The 18,003-nt window shown below is 47.5% G+C and overlaps 1 protein-coding gene across 1 annotated transcript in view; it reads right to left on the reverse strand.

The window, feature by feature from the left end:
• LOC144134508 (neprilysin-1-like) overlaps positions 1–17,456 on the reverse strand; it is a 29,713-nt gene extending 12,257 nt beyond the window's left edge. The window contains exons 1-8 of the mRNA XM_077667416.1: positions 17,372–17,456; positions 16,382–16,435; positions 15,661–15,872; positions 14,190–14,330; positions 12,842–13,018; positions 5,530–5,689; positions 3,807–3,905; positions 1,304–1,615 (exon numbers count right to left, since the gene is read on the reverse strand). Coding sequence (XP_077523542.1) covers positions 1,304–1,615; positions 3,807–3,905; positions 5,530–5,689; positions 12,842–13,018; positions 14,190–14,330; positions 15,661–15,872; positions 16,382–16,435; positions 17,372–17,456 — 1,240 coding nt within the window. The remainder of the gene's footprint in view (positions 1–1,303; positions 1,616–3,806; positions 3,906–5,529; positions 5,690–12,841; positions 13,019–14,189; positions 14,331–15,660; positions 15,873–16,381; positions 16,436–17,371) is intronic.
• Positions 17,457–18,003: the final 547 nt, after the last annotated feature.

Below are 18,003 nucleotides of genomic sequence, written 5' to 3' on the forward strand. Positions count from 1 at the left end.
TTGCTGCACTAACTAATAAACAGGCGCAAATAAGCATATTTACTTCAACAGCTCGTAAAAGAACACGCATGTAACATTTACTTTTGTGGCTCGGAGACATTTTTTATGAACACTTTTAGGAGGATGCTCTGTTAGTTGCTGAGAAAAGTGAGCTGGCACGTGGTAAAAAATGTTTCGCTTTATCCACAGGGTCGCTCAGTATGACAGGGAACACGGGAGCACGTGGCCATCGCAGTTCGCGAAGCCCTGCCGCTTAGAGTCAGCGAGAATAGACTCCAAAGGCGTACTCGCATTAAACACTGCAGGCTGCTCATCCCGCGCATGCGCCTGGTGCCTCCCATTGTCCGGTTTTCGGCAGCAACGAGCTCCCATGTTCTCTTCCATACTGAGCGACCCTGTATTTGCTGTTTCTAGGGCTAGCAAAGTTATTGTAAAAACTGACTACTTCTGGAGGGCCAGTTCGCCATTATCTGCATAAGAGATAAATGCCGCCTCCCAATCAGTAAGTCCTCGCAGGGTATGCAAATTCCGCAGCGGGGATAATGACAATGAAAACGTCACCTCACATCAACAGACTTCACCTTAGTACAATTCCCGTGTACACTACACTTTTGAGGCTACTACAAGCGCTATTATTAATCACGGCACTTGCATGTGTCGGCCACAAAAGCTTCCGGTCTGTTTATTTATTTACGAGTACCTTACAGGACTCCTGGGAGGCATTGAGTAAGGGGCGTAAATGCAAAAATACATGTAACAGTTCTTAGTAAAACGATACCTAAATCTGTTAGTACAAACTGTCAAGGTCAAACAACTGACTTCACTAATCCCGACGAACAAAGGCATGTAAAAAAACAATCTATCATGAATATCTCATGATGCACTGTATCAGTGTATCATGTATATTTGTTTTGGAATGTTCTGGATCAACGATTATAGTGTAAAGGGTTGCACAGCCCTCACTAACGCCGCCTCAAATGCAAACGAGGCCGCCCGGACGCGGCACTTCAACTATAGCACTAACCCAAATTCAAGGAATTAGCGCACAACAGCAACACGCTCACTGTACACTAAAATTGATTATGCTTTCCGAAGGGATATATTAAGGCTATAGCCTTTGATGGCTGTAACTCGCGGTGACCGTCCGTCCATTACATCGCCACTATAGGTCATGTGACCTTATGATTACCGAAAGATCTATAATTTGTGTAAAAATTGCAAACGGCTTTCGCCTTCCCGTAGGTAAGGGATATATATGTGCCTCCAACGAATTTTTGGCCAAAGTGTAGCGAGTGGTACGCACATTGGCTGAAGTATTGCTGAGAGGCGGCCAGAGCCATGACATCGGAGACTGCGTCGTAGCAGAAATCGGTGACGGCTTTTTGCTGACGCCCATATTTCTCCGTAGCCAGCGAGGTCATCTTCTGCTCGTCAGCGAAAGGTAGAAGCTTGTGCAACAGGGTCCATGCCACCAGCAGCCGAGAGTCATCGCGTCGCAGCCGGGCGTCGTCCATTAGAAGCTCCGCTAGTCCCGTGGCGTTGTCCCGAATGGACACCGTGTCTCTTGCTTTGAACGCGGACCCCGTGTACTGCGTGATGAGGTATTCCCAGTGTTCTAGAGAGGAAGCAATGGTTAGAACAATTATTTTGAAGCGAGAAGCTTCACAACGCTAGGTAACGCAGTCATCGCGTAGGCCGGAGAATGACCTTGAACGACCTTCAGCCCAACCACGTTAGCCGTGTATGACCATGTGTGGTAGTGGTTATGGTGTCGAACCTTTGACCAGTGACCTTGACCCATGATCTTTAGTTTACCTTTGACATTGGATGACCTTTGGGTTGACCTTTGACCTTAAGATCATCCGATGGGGTGATGTGAAGCCACGTGATGACATCCGATAGGGGTGTCATAACGTAAGACCATATGTGATACGACGCCATAGCCACGTGGTCGTGTGGGCATACTATATAGAACGGCTGTCGCGAGCGTGTAGCGGAGCTGCCATGGACGAGCCACAGACGCTTAGCAAGCGTGCTTGCTTTTCGCTGAATTCCAGGTTTAGCCAAGTTAAGGCGCACTGGCAAAAGAGAATGGGAGATGTCATCGCGAAAATCGTTTCGGCCGATTCGTATCGACCGCGTGCTGTGCGATGTCAGTGCATGTTAAAGATGCCAAGGTGGTCGAAATTATTCCGGAGCCCTCCACTACTGCACCTCTCTCTTCCTTTCTTCTTTCACTCTTTTCTTTGTCCTTTTCCTTACGGCGCGGTTCAGGTGTCCAACGATATATGAGAGAAACTGCGCCATTTCCTTTCCCCAAAAAGCCAATTATTATTATTATTATTATTATTATTATTATTATTATTATTATTATTATTATTATTATTCGTATCGATTTCTCCCTGCTTTGCAAGGGTTCAGACACCGTAACGAACCGATTCGCACGAACCCCGTGATTATGAAATGCAGGGCTCAAGGAAGAATACTTAGACCGCTGCCCCTATATTTAGGAAATGTTCAGAAGGGAGGGAAATTCAGCATAGCGCCATGAAATCGTGACCATAATATCAACATTTGTCTTGAGTTTGAAAAAATTTGTCCGCAGCAGAGTGTGCTAGTGAGTATGTCAGTTTAGAAAAACAAATGTTTAAATTTACTCTTAAGTTGTTCACTTTCTTGCCATTGATGACCCGAGGAACGCCCCTCATACAGGATGACTGGAAGAGATTGCTGCTTTACGGCCATCTTAATGCCACACAACTTAAAAGAAATTCGTTGTTTTGCTGTGATGGCTAAATAAGAATCTGGCTTCTTTTAGATAAAGCCTAAGAATTGAGCTCAGTTCAGACAGTAGGAGTGCTCGAATATTCGAAAGGGGGCGAATAGCGAATCGAATATCCTCCTACTTGATTCCCTGAACGAATCAAATAGGGCACGCTCAAAATTATTAGAATTGAATAGAATTTATTGTCAAGATTTCTTTTAGTTGTGGAATAACTGGCTCGAACTTGAATAGGGCACGCCACAGTTTTCTTCGCTGAATAAATCAAAAGCACGCCGCTCTTCCACGCGCCACTGAATTCTACCGTGATTGGTCAGCGCGAAATGAAGAATTAAGTGCCGGGACAGACAACCGTGTGGCGGCATTCATGCTCCAAGGCTGGGCGATGAGGCAGGGCTCGGGCACGTTCAACGAACTAATAAATCATGCCTTTATTATCGATACCGAAATCCATGGCTCATACATATCTCTCGCCTCTCTAATCTACTGATTAGTGGCTCTAGCTAAATCGCCGTCCTCTCAGTTACCCATTAGTGATCTCCTTATATTTTGAGATCGCGCCCTTACAAAAACTTCATTAGACAGTCTATATATACTGTCCACAAACTTCTGTCTATAAAGTCTATAGTCTCTATAGACGAACTCTAGAGAACAGTCCATAGGCAACACAAATCCTATAGACAGCATATAGACAATCTATAGATTTATGATCATACACATTTAGTAGACTTGCCTACAGACAGTCTATAAACTAAGAGAAGACAAAAATAAATATCTATAGGAAGGTAGTAGAGTGTATAAGAAGTCTATAGACTGTCTATAGACCTTTTCTATAGGGGCGGGCACAATTACTTCGTGTTGCGCGTCCCCTGGTGGAGTTCAACGCGACGTACTTTGTGCAGCTGTAGCTACATCTCCAGTATTTAAGGCGCCGTTACGATAGAGCCGTAGAGCTTAGTGTTCCGAATGAGTATGTCAAAACCATGCATTTATAATCCAGTGTTCATAAAAGAGTGCAACGCACCTTCAGAAATGGTACCTATTGTGAAGCGCCCGAGATCTCCAACCGTCGTCCAAATAGGCAATATTGAGGACGTCCGGAGAGCTGGCATGGACTCTTGGACTGGAGCGCAGCAAAAACGAAATAAATAAAACAATTCACACAAAACTAAACACGGCGCAGAAAACAGCAAAAATGTAAACAGAACTTGAACACAAACGACCCTTCTTGAACACGCCAGCAGCCGTGGCATGTAGTCGCTGTAGAGAAAAACGCTTATGAAAAAGCCCTTTTCCGAAAATAAATATCTTACGTTCAACAGGTGAACTATTAGAATCCAGCTAAAACACATTAAAAAAGCGCTCAAATCCTTGATCAGTGGAACTTAGCAGCTATCAGGACGTCAGAAAACCCAAACCGAAGGCCCTTTGTAGTGGGCGCTTTTATGTCGTTCATGATGCCTTGTAGAACTTTAGTATAGTAAAGTTCCCCTTATCTTCATTTATTTGTTGTCATTGCGTCATCATTTCATTCTCATGTATTCCATTTATTTACTGTAATTTATTTTCGATCCCTCCTGTGATTACAGGAAATAAACACCTAAAAATTGGCCAGGTGACGTCAGCAAAATGATGCCCTTATCCTCGCGAATAGCAAAGCGGGCGTGTTGGTAGCTGGCGCGTGATTTGTGGCTTATACTAAATCACCGCACCTTAATTCATTTGTCTCAGCTTGAACCCATCCCCACTAGTTGCTAACAAACTGGGAGTAATAACGAAACTTCAATTCTTCAATTTTTCCTTCCGTTCAGCGTGAAGAAACTATGTGTTTAGTTCGCCCTTCCTTTCTGATCTGCATTACTGGCAGAACGTCTGACATCACAAATCGTTTATTTATTGCATTAGAAAGCAGCGCGCGCTATTACTAATTCTTCACATGATGCAGATATGCAGCCTCTCTCCAGCGCCCTTCCCTTACAACCGGTCCCCACCTCATATCATAGTATTTTACTCCGAGCGTTTCATTACTGCGAAAAAACGGCCGTGATTTTTTTAGCAATTATCTGTACTGACAACGAATTCTAACAGCTACACTCTAAACACGAATACGCCTATATGAGGGAGTAAGAAGGGAGTAAACTAGATGACAGCTTACCCTCATTCCACTCCTTTCTGCTTAGAATGTACGACCCACGTAACACAGAAACATGGTGCGTTCCGAACGCACGCACTAACTACGGTAATCAAATGTCGCGCCACACATAGCCTTTTTTATTAAACTGATTAAAACTTAATAGAAACCTATGTAATTCTTAATGGCCTTATTGTGCATTTTTATATAAAATATTTGTGTTACTGTTACATACACTCAATCCATAGATTGCTTAGCCACTTTTTACTGCTACACTTATAACATATTCATTACGAAAGGTAATATACTTTCATTTGAATTATTTTGTACTATAGATAACCTGTCGATTCATCTCTTCCTGTATTCTATAGCATCTTTTTTTTCTTCACCGGTATGCATTTTTCTATTGCAACGTTTAATAACGGGTTTCACTTCGCCTATCCGTTACTGTAGCTCCTTATTTGTTACATTAAATAAAGTGCCATTTCTGTAGGGTGTACAGGCTTATATTCAAGCCTAATTCTTTTGAAATTTTGTTTGTGCTCCCCTCTTGTGTACATTTATAGATTCAAATCAACTTCAAATTTAAAAAAAATACCACCATAGCGCTACGCACCGATCACTTCAGCGTGGATGATGCGTCTGGCGAGTGCCGTAGAGTCCAGGCTGTTGGCATAGATGTCCAGATCGTTCGAGTAGGATTCCAGCAACTGCTCGTCGCTGTTATACTTGTGCCGCGTCAGTATCCATTCCTCGTCCTCCGTGTTGATGCTCATCTGTGGCAGAGCGGCGGTGCCGGTTAAAGTTTACATTTTTGTATCTCACTCTCTCCTCACGCTACAGTCTTAGGCATAGTCGCAGCGAAAAAAAAAAACATACACAAGAGAAGAATAGACACCGAGAGACACGCACAGACGCTGCACTCACAACTGATTTTATTCCAAGCTATCGAAGTGGAATCTATAGGCTGCGTCGCGCATGCGCGTTAAGAAAGAAAGAAAGAAAGAAGGCGTGCCATTACAACATCCTGATCATACATCTTATCTTGTAGCAAAAAAAAAAAGTGCACGTTCCGAACTATACAGCATAATCGACGTATCACTAATACAATCACTTCCCTGCCCCGCCGCGGTGGCTCAGTGGTTAGGGCGCTCGTCTACTGATCCGGAGTTCCCGGGTTCGAACCCGACCGCGGCGGCTGCGTTTTTATGGAGGAAAAACGCCAAGGCGCCCGTGTGCTGTGCGATGTCAGTGCACGTTAAAGATCCCCAGGTGGTCGAAATTATTCCGGAGCCCTCCACTACGGACCTATTTGTTCCTCTCTTCTTTCACTCCCTCCTTTATCCCTTCCCTTACGGCGCGGTTCAGGTGTCCAACGATATTTGAGACAGATACTGTGCCATTTCCTTTCCACCAAAAACCAATTATTATTATTAACACTTCCCCTTTTCTTTATATGGAAGGCTTCCGAAAGCTCACGTGCGGTCTGGTCTTTACCTCTGAGCTTTTGGAAGCCTTCCTATATATTATTCACTTTGATAGCTTGGAATAAGATCAGTTGTGAGTGCAGCGTCTGTGAGTGTCTCTCGGTGTCTATTCTTCTCTTGTGCGTGTTTTTTTGCGCTGCTATACTATGCCTAAGACAAGTAACCAACTCGCCCGAATTTTCGTGGATCTGGAACGCGGGTGGTTTGTGCTCCGCATGAGCTCCCGCGAACTTGATCGACTACGGAAGATATTGAAGGCGGAGGACTCTGAGACTTCAAGAGCCGTTTGCCGGAGCAACGGAGCTTCGAAGGGATACAAGTTTTTGATGGTAGGCCCGTTTTTATGCTTTCATCGCCATTTCTGTGCGGCCTCGTAGGAGCCGAGCGCTAAGCCTAGCGTTCGACCAACCATCGCACCGTGGTCGGAGACTCCCCGACGCACGCAAGATACCGGAGCTGGCCGAGGTGGCAATTGATGAGAAGGCACGAGAGGAGGATTGCGTCGAGATGACGGCGCCAGAAGATGAAGCGGAAAAGTCAGGTTTTCAAACCGGCTGGTTTAAACGAGAAGGCAAAAGGTATATGCCGGATGAAGATGGCGGCAATAGAAATGCGCAGCAGCAACCTAGCCTAGGAAAATTCAAGCCCAAACTAGGGAAGAAGCTGGCGGAGAAAGCGGTGGAAAAGAAAATAATAGACCTACCAAAAGGCGCTATAAAGCTGCTCCTCAGACCGAGCGGCGGCATAACGGCGACGTGGGGGAACGTGCAAGAATTTGAAGTTGCGAACGCACTAGCGCAAGAAGCAGGGGTGGATCCGAAGGTGCTTATGAAGGAAGACGTGGTCTCGATAAACATGACACAACAAACCATCTTCGTTGCATCAGCATGTGAGGACAGGGCTGTGAAGTACCAAGACGCCAAGAAACTGACAATCAGAGGGAAGACGGTGGAAGTAAACAACCATGCACCGATGCCGGACGGCGCGGGCAAGGGAGTCATACACGGAATTCCTATGAGCATGAGTATGGAGCTAATCAGGGAAACATTGGACTGTGACGCGAACCCGCCGATATTGGGCGTACGGAGACTCGGGGACTCCGGCTCCCTGCTGATTCTCTTCGAGGGAAGCGAGGTGCCTTGGCGGGTGAAGTGTCTTGGATCTTTCAAGAAATGCTGGTTGTACAAGAAGAAGCTAGAAGTGTGCGTGACATGCGGCCTACTGGGACACAGAGCTGATGTATGCCCAGACCCGAAAAAACTGAAGTGCCGAGGCTGCGGCAAGGAGAATCCGGAGCAGGGACACACGTGCATCCCCGTATGCCAGCTGTGCGGGGGAGCCCACATGCTGGGCGACAGCAAGTGTAGGAAGATGTATAGGAAGCCGTTCGTGGCGACGAAAGACGCAACTAGACGAGAAGATGGGAAAGACGGAGCAGCGCAGGCCAAGGACGGGCCCAAGGGAAGGTCCAGATCCGGGACGCCCTCGAGATCCGAGTCCGGGGCGAGACTCACGGACAAGAAGGAGTTCCCGAGCCTGCCGTCCAGGGAGGACCCGAGACTACCCAAGACGGGGCCCGAGAAAGCGGTAAGCTTCGCGAGCAAGGTCACCCAGGCTAACCCAGAACCAGTAGCGCTGAGGAAGGAAAATGCAGAGTTGAAAGCGAAGATAGGGAAACAAGAGGCAGAATTAAAGAGGCAAGGAACGGAAATTGCGGAGCTGAGGAAAATGATAGCAGAATTAGTAAACAATAAGCCGACGTCGGTGGCGCCTCCCACGCAAGCGGCAGCACAAAAATTGCCGGCGGCGAAACCGGAGATAGAAGAAGCAGACGAGAAAATGGATACGGAGGTGGTTAGACCCACTTCCATAAAGCGAAAGGCGGCCGAGACCGACCCCCTTGTGACGCTGGAGAGGAAGCTAACGGGTAAATTTGGAAGCAAAATTGATAGGCTGGAAACGCAGATGCAGGAAGTGAATGTAAGGTTAAACGCTCTAGGGGACATTAAGGGTTCAATGGACAAGATCCTAGCGGCATTAAACGGCCTCACTGAGAGGATGGCGAATATGGAGAGTGTAGTTTTTGCCAACAATGGACAGGAATCAAAGTAAGAAAGAGAACGCCACCATTTGGCAATGGAATTGCCGAGGGTGCCGACGGAAGCGAGCGCTATTACAGCAGCACGTGCAACATGTAGAAGACAAACCAATTGCTATAGCGCTGCAGGAAACTGGGGGAAATCAGGTAAAACTGGCCGGATACCAAAGTTTCTATAGCGATAGGGGTGAAAAATGCAGAGTGGCCACGCTGGTGAAAAGGAATATAGCAACCCTACAGCACGAAGTGAGAACGGGGGACATAGAAGCGGTATTGCTAGAAATGATTACGGGACGCAAGAGAGCAAAAAGCATATTTCTGCTTAACATCTATAGCAACCCGAAGCAGAAGAAAATGAAATTCGGAACGATATTTAGAAAAGCCATCAAACTGGCCGGCCAGAGCCCGTTGGTGATCGTGGGGGACTTTAACGCGGCACACCAGGAATGGGGGTACGCGAGGCAAGATCCGAAGGGCAGACATCTCCTTGAGGAGTCCCAAAATCTCGGACTTACTTTGCATACCGACCCATGTGCGCCCACTAGAGTAGGTAGCAGTGTAAGTAGAGACACCGCGCCGGACCTCACCTTCAGTAAAAATGCAGGCAGGGTAGAATGGGCAAACACTAGAGAAAATCTGGGTAGTGACCACTTCATCGTAGCTACGAAGCTGGGAGAATGAGTCAAGCTACGGAAACTCAAACAGGCGAGAATAGTGGAGTGGGACAAATTCCGGGAGATTCGCAGAAGCCACAAAGCTAAGGAAATTGGAGACATAGGAGACTGGGCAAAACAGCTGAGGGAAGATGCCAGGGACGCGGAAGCAGTAGCCGAAGGGGAGGATGCCCCGGAGATAATGGATAGCAAGCTAATGAGCATGTGGAAGGCGAAGGAAAGGCTCGAGAAGAAACTTAAGTCTCAAAAATGGAACAGAAATCTAAGGCGTTCGTTAGCCAGACACACCAAGGAAATGGAAACGTATGCTATTAAACTAAACGAGCAAAATTGGTACGGCAGGTGCGACGAAATGGAAAGGGGCATGAGCCTAGCAAAGACGTGGATTATATTGAGGCATCTCCTCGACCCGGGAAAATCTAAACAGGCAGCGAGCACTAACCAAGTGAAAGCGAGACACGCTTTCCAGGGGACGGACAAACAGCTGATGGACAGGCTCAGGGACATTTACATAGGGGACGCGACAGAAGTACGACAGGCAGAATATGGAGGAGCGGAAAATGAAGATCTAGACGCGGACATTACGGTAGCGGAGATCAGAGCAGCTATCGCTGAGCTAAAAACTCACTCGGCCCCTGGCCCGGATAAAATATCCAATGTCATGCTCAGGAATCTAGACGGCGACTCGATAGATGCAATTGCGCGGTACATGAACAAAGTATGGACGGAAGGTAAATTGCCAGAGGAATGGAAGCAGGCAGAGGTTGTTCTCATCCCCAAGCCGGGAAAAGAACCAAACTTGGAAACCCTAAGACCGATCTCGCTAACGTCGTGCGTGGGGAAACTCATGGAGCACGTAGTGCAAACGAGGTTAACGAGATACATGGAAGATGGAAACCTATGGCCGCACGAGATGGTGGGCTTTAGACCTAAGCTCAGCACGCAGGATGTAATGCTCAGACTCAAACATGACATTGTAGACAAGAAAGGATTAGATGCCAAGGTGATCCTAGGTCTTGACCTCACGAAGGCCTTCGACAACGTCCGACACGAGGCGGTGCTCAGAGGTCTGGAGGAGGTAAACGTGGGCAAGAGAACATACGAGTACATCAAGGACTTTCTCCAAGGGAGGAAGGCGGTGATTAAATTCCACGACGCAGAGTCGCCCAGCATAAGGCTGGGCAGCAAAGGTACCCCGCAAGGCGCCGTACTGTCCCCCTTCTTATTCAACATAGCGATGAGAGGTCTCCCGGCCATGCGGAACAAGATCCCTGATCTAAAATTCAGCATGTACGCGGACGACATAAACATGTGGATGAATAACGGAAGCGACGCGGAAATTGAGTGGAGTCTGCAAAGGGCAGCAGACGTAGTGGTGAAGTACGCGGCCGAAAGAGGCCTGGCGTGCTCACCGCAGAAGTCGGAGCTCTTCGTGTACAATAGCGACAGCAGGAACAAGAGAGACGTAGAAATTAAAGTGATGGTGGGAGGCCTGGAGGTGCCCAGGGTCGAGGAAATGAAGATCCTATGCATGTTTATCAACAAGAAAGGCAACAACACCAATACCATAAAGAAATTAGCCACATATGCAGACCAAGTGGTAGGCATATTCAGGAGGATAGCGGTAAAAGGGCGAGGACTAAAAGAAAGGAATCTCCTGAGAATGTCACAGGCGTACGTAATAAGTCGGATCTGCTACGCGACGCCGTACCTAAACATGAACAAGGCAGAAATAGAGAAGGTAGACAGAATATTGAGGAAATGCGCCAAGCGAGCTCTGGGACTCCCGACATCTACGTCGACGGCGCGGCTTGAAAAAATGGGGGTACACAACAGATGGGTTGAGCTGGCAGAGGGGGTGAGAATATCCCAATTAGAACGGCTCGGCCAGTCTGAAACGGGCAGGACAATACTCGAATGGGTAGGAATCCGGCCAGAAAGTAGCACGCACAAGATGGTAAACATCCCGGCAGGAATCAGGGCCAAGATATGCGTCCCACCTATGCCGCGGAACATGCACCCCGTGTATAACAAGGAAAGGCGAGAACATAGGGCTAAGGCCTACGAGAGGAAGCTGAAGGAGCGACCGGCAGACCAGGTGGCGTACGTAGACGCGGCGTGCGGACAGCACGGGGCGGCTGTATCCGCTGTGGTCGACGGGGCAGGAGTACCAACGGTAGCGGCTTCGAGCCGCACAAGAGATGCCAGTGCGGCGGAAGAGTTGGCGATAGCGCTCGCTTGCGTCGGTACCAAGGCCACGACGATTTTAAGTGACAGCAAAACTGCAGTAAGAAACTTCGCGAAAGGAAGAATCTCGGAAGAGGCCAAACACGTTCTCGAGGCGAGGCCGATAGAACGTAACATAGAGATAATATGGATCCCAGCGCATGAGTCTATTGCAGGAAATGAGGCTGCACACGAGCTTGCCCGAGCTCTCTATCACCGGGCGGCCGCAGAGCAGCCCTCTCGCATAGACATGAAAGATGGCCTAATTTCATACCACGAGATCACGGAACATTATAAGCTGAGCAGGAGGGTCTATCCGCCGCCCGACCGTTCCCTCGCAACAGAGGAGGCAATTGCGTGGAGAAGATTGCAAGGGGGAATCATATAAGCCCCTTCTGGGTATACATCACAATCTCCAAAGAGGAGAAATACCAATATTGTATAACGTGCGGGGAGAGGGGCACTCTCGACCATGTCATATGGGAATGTGCTGGAAGCCCGGGCGCCGAGCAAAAGATAGAAGATAGAGAAGCCTGGGAGACCTTGCTGCGGAGCGAGGACCCCGCTAAGCAGCGACAATTAAGCCATCCGCCTGGCGGCTGAGGCCGTGAAGCGACAATGTGTCTTCACCAGACCTTAGTTTGCGAGGCTCCTAAGTAGGGCTCCCTTAGGCCTGCGTGCCGGGGGGTCCAAAAAGGAGTTTCATTTCGGTGGAAATAAACGTTTTGATGATGATGAACCAACTCGCCCAAGAGCTCGTTTTACACGCTCCGGTAGGCTTGAAAACCAAGAAACACGCAGCGCAACACCCCATAGGCAGAACTAACTGTAGCCCTGCTACTGAGGGTATACAGGGAATCGCCTGATAAACGATCCCTGGTTTTATTGACAAGAAACACGGGGCAATCTTAGTCGATATCGTGAAAGTGTTCTGAACAGGCTAAAAACTTCATAGCTCAGTTACCAAAAGGAGATAGCACGAAGTTTGATATTTCAACGAACTAACGCCTTTTCGAAAGCCTTCTAAAGGAATCTTTTTTTACTTCTTTGAAGGTGTAATGTTACGTACCAAGGAAACAAGCTCCAGAAATTAGGATAATATCATGCCCATGTCACTACCTTCGATAAGATATCGACAGCCTGCTGGGACTCCAACCGCGACCACTGAACTTTAGCGCAGTGATAAGAAATGCGGTAGAGTTATGAGAAAGCTTCTGGACAAAAAGAAAAAAAAAGTCCTTTCTAGCGTAGCGAGAACAGCCTCAAACGGGAGTGCTTCTTCATTAATTTAGTTTAGATTAGTTTAGATATATAAGGTGACTGCAACATTACCCACAGTTCACTGTCTTTGAAGCGACCGCATGGGACATGAATAAAGGTAACTGTGGAATTTCAAATCCGAGCCGTCTGTCTGATCGCATGTCAGTGCAGTAGGGTACGTACTTCCAATGTCTTTCGAGAGGTTCGGGGCACCTTGAAGTATCCAAACTTTACGTATGTCGGGAAGCCGTATTCCAGGGACAGACGCACTATCCGTTGCGTGATGTCAAAGTTCGGGTCTGGGGTCATGCTCGATATTTCGAGGCCAAGCATGGACAAGAAACGCATTAGCGATTCCACCTGCAAGGAAGATAGGAGAATAAGTCCATAAACAAGCGGTTACCAAGAGGGTATAGCATAACAGATATGGCAAGGTAGTTAAGGTTTTACATTGAGGAGCTGCGTCTGGGCTTTCGCACGCGCCACAGGACAAACCTGAGATGTACTTTGCCTGCCTTGGCTTCTTTAGTATGGCCTGATGTTGCACAGCACCTGGGCGCTTTCGCATTTCGTTTTGTTTGAAATGCGTAGATAAATATCATCGCCAGCATGATCACGCAAAGCCTAGCTTGAGAAGGCGATGACTTTGTGAGACAAAAATCTTAAGCTTTAAATAAACAGCAGGAAATTAGAAATCTTTATTTCAGCAAATAAGTATACTGTAGTTTCGTGTAGCCTGTTCATTCCATCAAGCCGCAAATTCTTACCTAGAAAACAAATTGCATTCGCATCGGTTCCTAAGGTAGACTATTTTGGCTACGACAGGAATGAACTGCCCCAAAATAAGGCGAGAATTTTTTTTTCGAAATCAAAGCTGCGGTGGCACCAAATTTCTAATAATTCTGTCAGGAGTTTAGGACTTCACAAAGTTTTACGACGTCCCATATGTATAGGTCATCGGGTCAATTTCTCCGCAGCAGTAATCCTGCTACGAAACTAGTTTTCAGACTGAGAAGTTAAAGGGGTACTTGTCCATGACGAATACGGTAACAAGGGTATTGGTGCGGGTAGTTGTTTCTTCATATCTTCAACAGCGCAAAGGACGCGGGCAGTGAGATGATGATGATGATTTCTTATGGCGCATGGGCATAAGCGCCACGGCACAACGTATTTTTCTTCTTCTAAAGGTGGGGTCAAAGACCCCTTTTCCAAGCATTTTGCCCTAATGAAGCTGAGCACCAGGCCAAGGCAAAGCTTTTAGCCGTTGTATCACCGGTGCGTATCGGGTGGCACTGGGGATCGAACCCCGCACCACCCTCATGCGAAGCGGGCGCTCAAACCAGTGAGAAGGGTGGCTAGTGAGAAGAGTGGACAGGCGGTACTACCTTTCAGTGCCTTGTGTATCGTCTGAAACACATGCAGGTGAAAGTGAGCGCCGCGTGTGTCCACTCTTGTCATTTCCCGCGTGCCGTGCTCTCTTTGAAGAGTGGGGCCAGTTGGAATCGTGATTCCCCCGAACAGAAACCCGTACCTCCCCTTTGCTTGCGCCGGATCCCAGGCGGACACATGCTTGGAACAAGCCGGCCGCTTTTTGCGCGGCTGTCTGGCCTGTTGGTGGCACCTTGGTTGAGGAGAGCATGGACTTGATGGTGATGTGAGTGCCCTCGGTTTGCTGGTACGAGAGAGGAGGAAGCAGTGATATCGACAGTCGATTTCTCTTCGGACACGCGTCAGGCATGATGGCGCTATTTTCGATACGTTCAGATCGCGGGCTAGTGTAGGTTAGATTTTGTAAACCTTTTTAACTGATCTAAATTCGTGCAGTAATACACTTAAAAGACGTGCGCTTTTTATTGGGAGACCGGCTTTCGTATTCTCTCTTCAACAGCAGTGCACGTGGCGGTAGGTGGACTTTAATGTCCTGAAGCAACACATCGGCTTTGAGGGACACCGTCGTTGAGGTTTGGGGATTAAATTAGACCACCTTGGCTTTTTTTTTTAACTTGCACTGACAGCGCATAGGAAAGAAGGCGCCTTGAGTGTCGTGTCCATCGAAAACCAGCCACCGCTGGCGGGATTGAACCCGTGTCCTCGGACTCGGTAGGCGAGAGCGGTGACCACTCAGCCAGTGTACCGCGGCGGGGCACAGGGTGTATGAGTGCAGGGTCGGTCAAAAGTTCCCGGGCCACAGGCTTTGCTTTTGAGTAGTATTATCAGGCAGCTACGACACCCGCGAAGCTCATAACTTTTTAGTGTAAAAGAAGCATAGTTCTGACCTTGTTGATAGCTTTATCGGCATATCTTAAGTGCCAAGACGACGGCTCGATTCTGGCCGCGGCGGTCGAATTTCGATGTAGGCGAAATTCTAGAGGCCCGTGTGCTGTGCGATGTCAGTGCACGTTAAAGAACCCCAGGTGGTCGAAATTTCCGGAGCCCTTCACTACGGCGCCCCTCATAGCCTGAATCACTTTGCGACGTTAAGAACCCATAAATCAAATCATACCTTAACTGCCAGGATATACCGAAGAAAAGCAGACCCTGTGGCCTGGAAACTTTTGACTAACCCTGTACGTATTTGAAAAACAGAAGGAATAATTGGCTTACTCTCCTCCTACGACAGAATAGGAATCACGTTCTAATGCGCACCCCTCGAATATATTCAGAAAAGGAGGATCATGACCAGGTACAGTTCGACTATTGCATACAGAAGAGCACCTGCTGCTCAGCGCACGGCGTCCTAGACTGGAGATATAAAGGAGAAAACAGCCAACCGATCGACTGGGAGTGTTTAATTTAGTTCACGTCGGACGTGAACAATTCTCAATAAAATAAATTCGATCACGTTGAACTGAGTGATGTTTTGTCAGTTTTTGCGACGTATACGTTTAAAGTGCGATATGTGGGGCGTGGTTTAAGCTAGGGTACGCTGATGTCACTCCGGCCGGCAGTCATTGCTTAGGACGCTAGCATTTACCAGAGGAAGCGGGGGAATATGAACTCACCATCCACGTGGAGTCGCGTTGTGAGAGCCTGCTGCAGACGAATTTATAGAAATCATCACATGGCGGGTAGTCCCAATTGAGGGAAGCGTTTATCAATTTCATAGCAACCAGGGTTCCGTCTTCCGTGATAGTTGAATCTCCACCAGACTTTTTGGTAGTACTCCGACGGGTGACCCTTTCTTTCTTGGCAGTCCTTACCGCAGATCTCGTGTCTGTAAAAGATCGACAAGGTGTCACACCCACTGAGTATGCCCAAAAAGGCAAGCAGTTCCAGGCCAAGGTTCGATACTACATGCCGTGTGCAGGTTTTAACTTGGGGAGCGCATACAATTAAAGTACTCGCCTCCAAATTATACTTGAAAAAACAAGCGAGATAAATTTTCTCTCTAAAAACATTCTTAGGGGAGGAGCTGCACATCAGGAATCCACAATAAAACTAAGGCAATTAACCGGAAGACACCAGGTATTAGCATGATTCGATTAGTGCACTAAAAATGTCGAGCACTTCTACTTTGCGCTGTGTGGATTTTCTATACCTGCCGCATTTGTCTTCAAGGCTCTTTCTATTACCTACAAATTCGAGAAAAAAAGTGCATTAAGATGAAAAACGGCATTGGTCTAATAGGCGTCGTAATTAGTCTTTCGCGAGTTGATCTGAAAGTACGGACTATTCGAATGGTCCATTTCCCGCCTGTGGACGCACACGCAGAAGCATACATACCTATTCCGCTGCCCCCGATGGCCTCGACCTCAGTGCCCTCACCCGAACTTTCACCTACATGGAACCAGCCCGACACAGAAGAAACATAAGCTTCGGAACATGCTGTCTTGCAGATAGTTTTTTTTTCTTGGAGCTGCAGTGCCACTTTCGCAAAAAAAAAATCTACAAATAAACGGCATCCCGTGTGTGTCTCATCACAGGCTTGATTGATTTTTTGTTTCACTTTCAACCTACAAAAAAAAAACGCTTTGCGATTCTATTGTTTTGTTCCCGCCATCCCAACGTTAGTTGAGGATTTGATCATCTCCTCTGAAAGTTCCGCCTTTGTATTCAGAAGTATTCGCAGAATAGACTTTTGGATTTATGACGTCCCTGGCTTGAAGATTATCTCATGGATTCGCGCACAGTCAAGCACAGTCGTTCTTGGCAGCAGACCCTCTCCGCACCAACTACGACGTGTCACTAGACATCTTCAGCGTACCGTGTAACCTTTACCAGTACGGGAGTACCGGGAGCCCGCGCGCAGCCAATGCGCATGTGTAAATCACCGTGGCGGCGCCAGATGGCGCCAGGTACCCAGCAGCTGCGCATGCGCCTGCAGCATCGGGACCAATCAACGCATGCTCAGCGGCGGTGCGCAAGCTTCCGGTACTTCGGTAACGGTAAAGGTAACACGGTACGCTAAAGGTGTCTATTGGCATCTCGCGCGCAATTAGTAGTGCATGCGTAATATTGAACGCCCCATCAATATTCAAAGTCCAAAGCACTCATATGAACGAACTATTTGGTAAAGAAACAGCGAAGGACTTCGTAGGTGGTCTTATCTGTGCATACGGATAGGCTCCATTGATGAACAAGGCAGCCATTTTCTCAAGTGAGTGCCAAGAGAACCTTAGCTTCACTTGTTATGTGTCAACGGCAGAAAAATATTCTAAAGATGATTATTAACACGCAAATAGGGTCACCGTTTACTCTTATAATTGCTCTCACCGATTTCCAAAGCCGCAACCGAGATGAACGCGGCCACTCCAACAGCTACGATGAAAAACATGCAGTAGGTGAAGCCCTTGACCATTCCGTGGGTGTCGGAGATCCTGCATGGTGGTGCAGAAGAATCCGCTATTGCGACAATTTTATTACTACACATTACGGCACGTGATTTCAAATTTTATCTTCAAATTATTGTCTCGATCCATCATCATCATCAGTCTGACTACGCCCACTGCAGGGCAAAATCCTCTCCCACGTCTCTCCAAATTAATCCTGTTCTTTGCCAGCTGCGGCCACCGTATCATTGCAAACTTCTTAATCTCATCTACCCATCTAACCTTCCGCCGCCCCCTGTTATGATTGCCTTCTCTTGGAATCCACTCCGTTACCAAACGGACGATAAAGCTATGAGTTTTAGTTGCAGCTGATGTACCTGTCAAAGTCACCTTTATTTCCGATTATACATTGCTCGCCAGGCCAAACTTGGCGAGTTTAATCTTAGAGGTATCTTTCATCTGAAGATGAAGAGTGAGCAGAGCCACCCTGGGAGTCTGGGTTCAGCTAAACTTGGACCGACTCTAAAACGCAGTCCATTTATGAGAATAGTTGGTTCGTGATGCCGCTTCTGCGGC

The sequence above is a fragment of the Amblyomma americanum genome, chromosome 5, assembly GCF_052857255.1.
Source record: "Amblyomma americanum isolate KBUSLIRL-KWMA chromosome 5, ASM5285725v1, whole genome shotgun sequence".
NCBI lineage: Eukaryota > Metazoa > Arthropoda > Arachnida > Ixodida > Ixodidae > Amblyomma > Amblyomma americanum.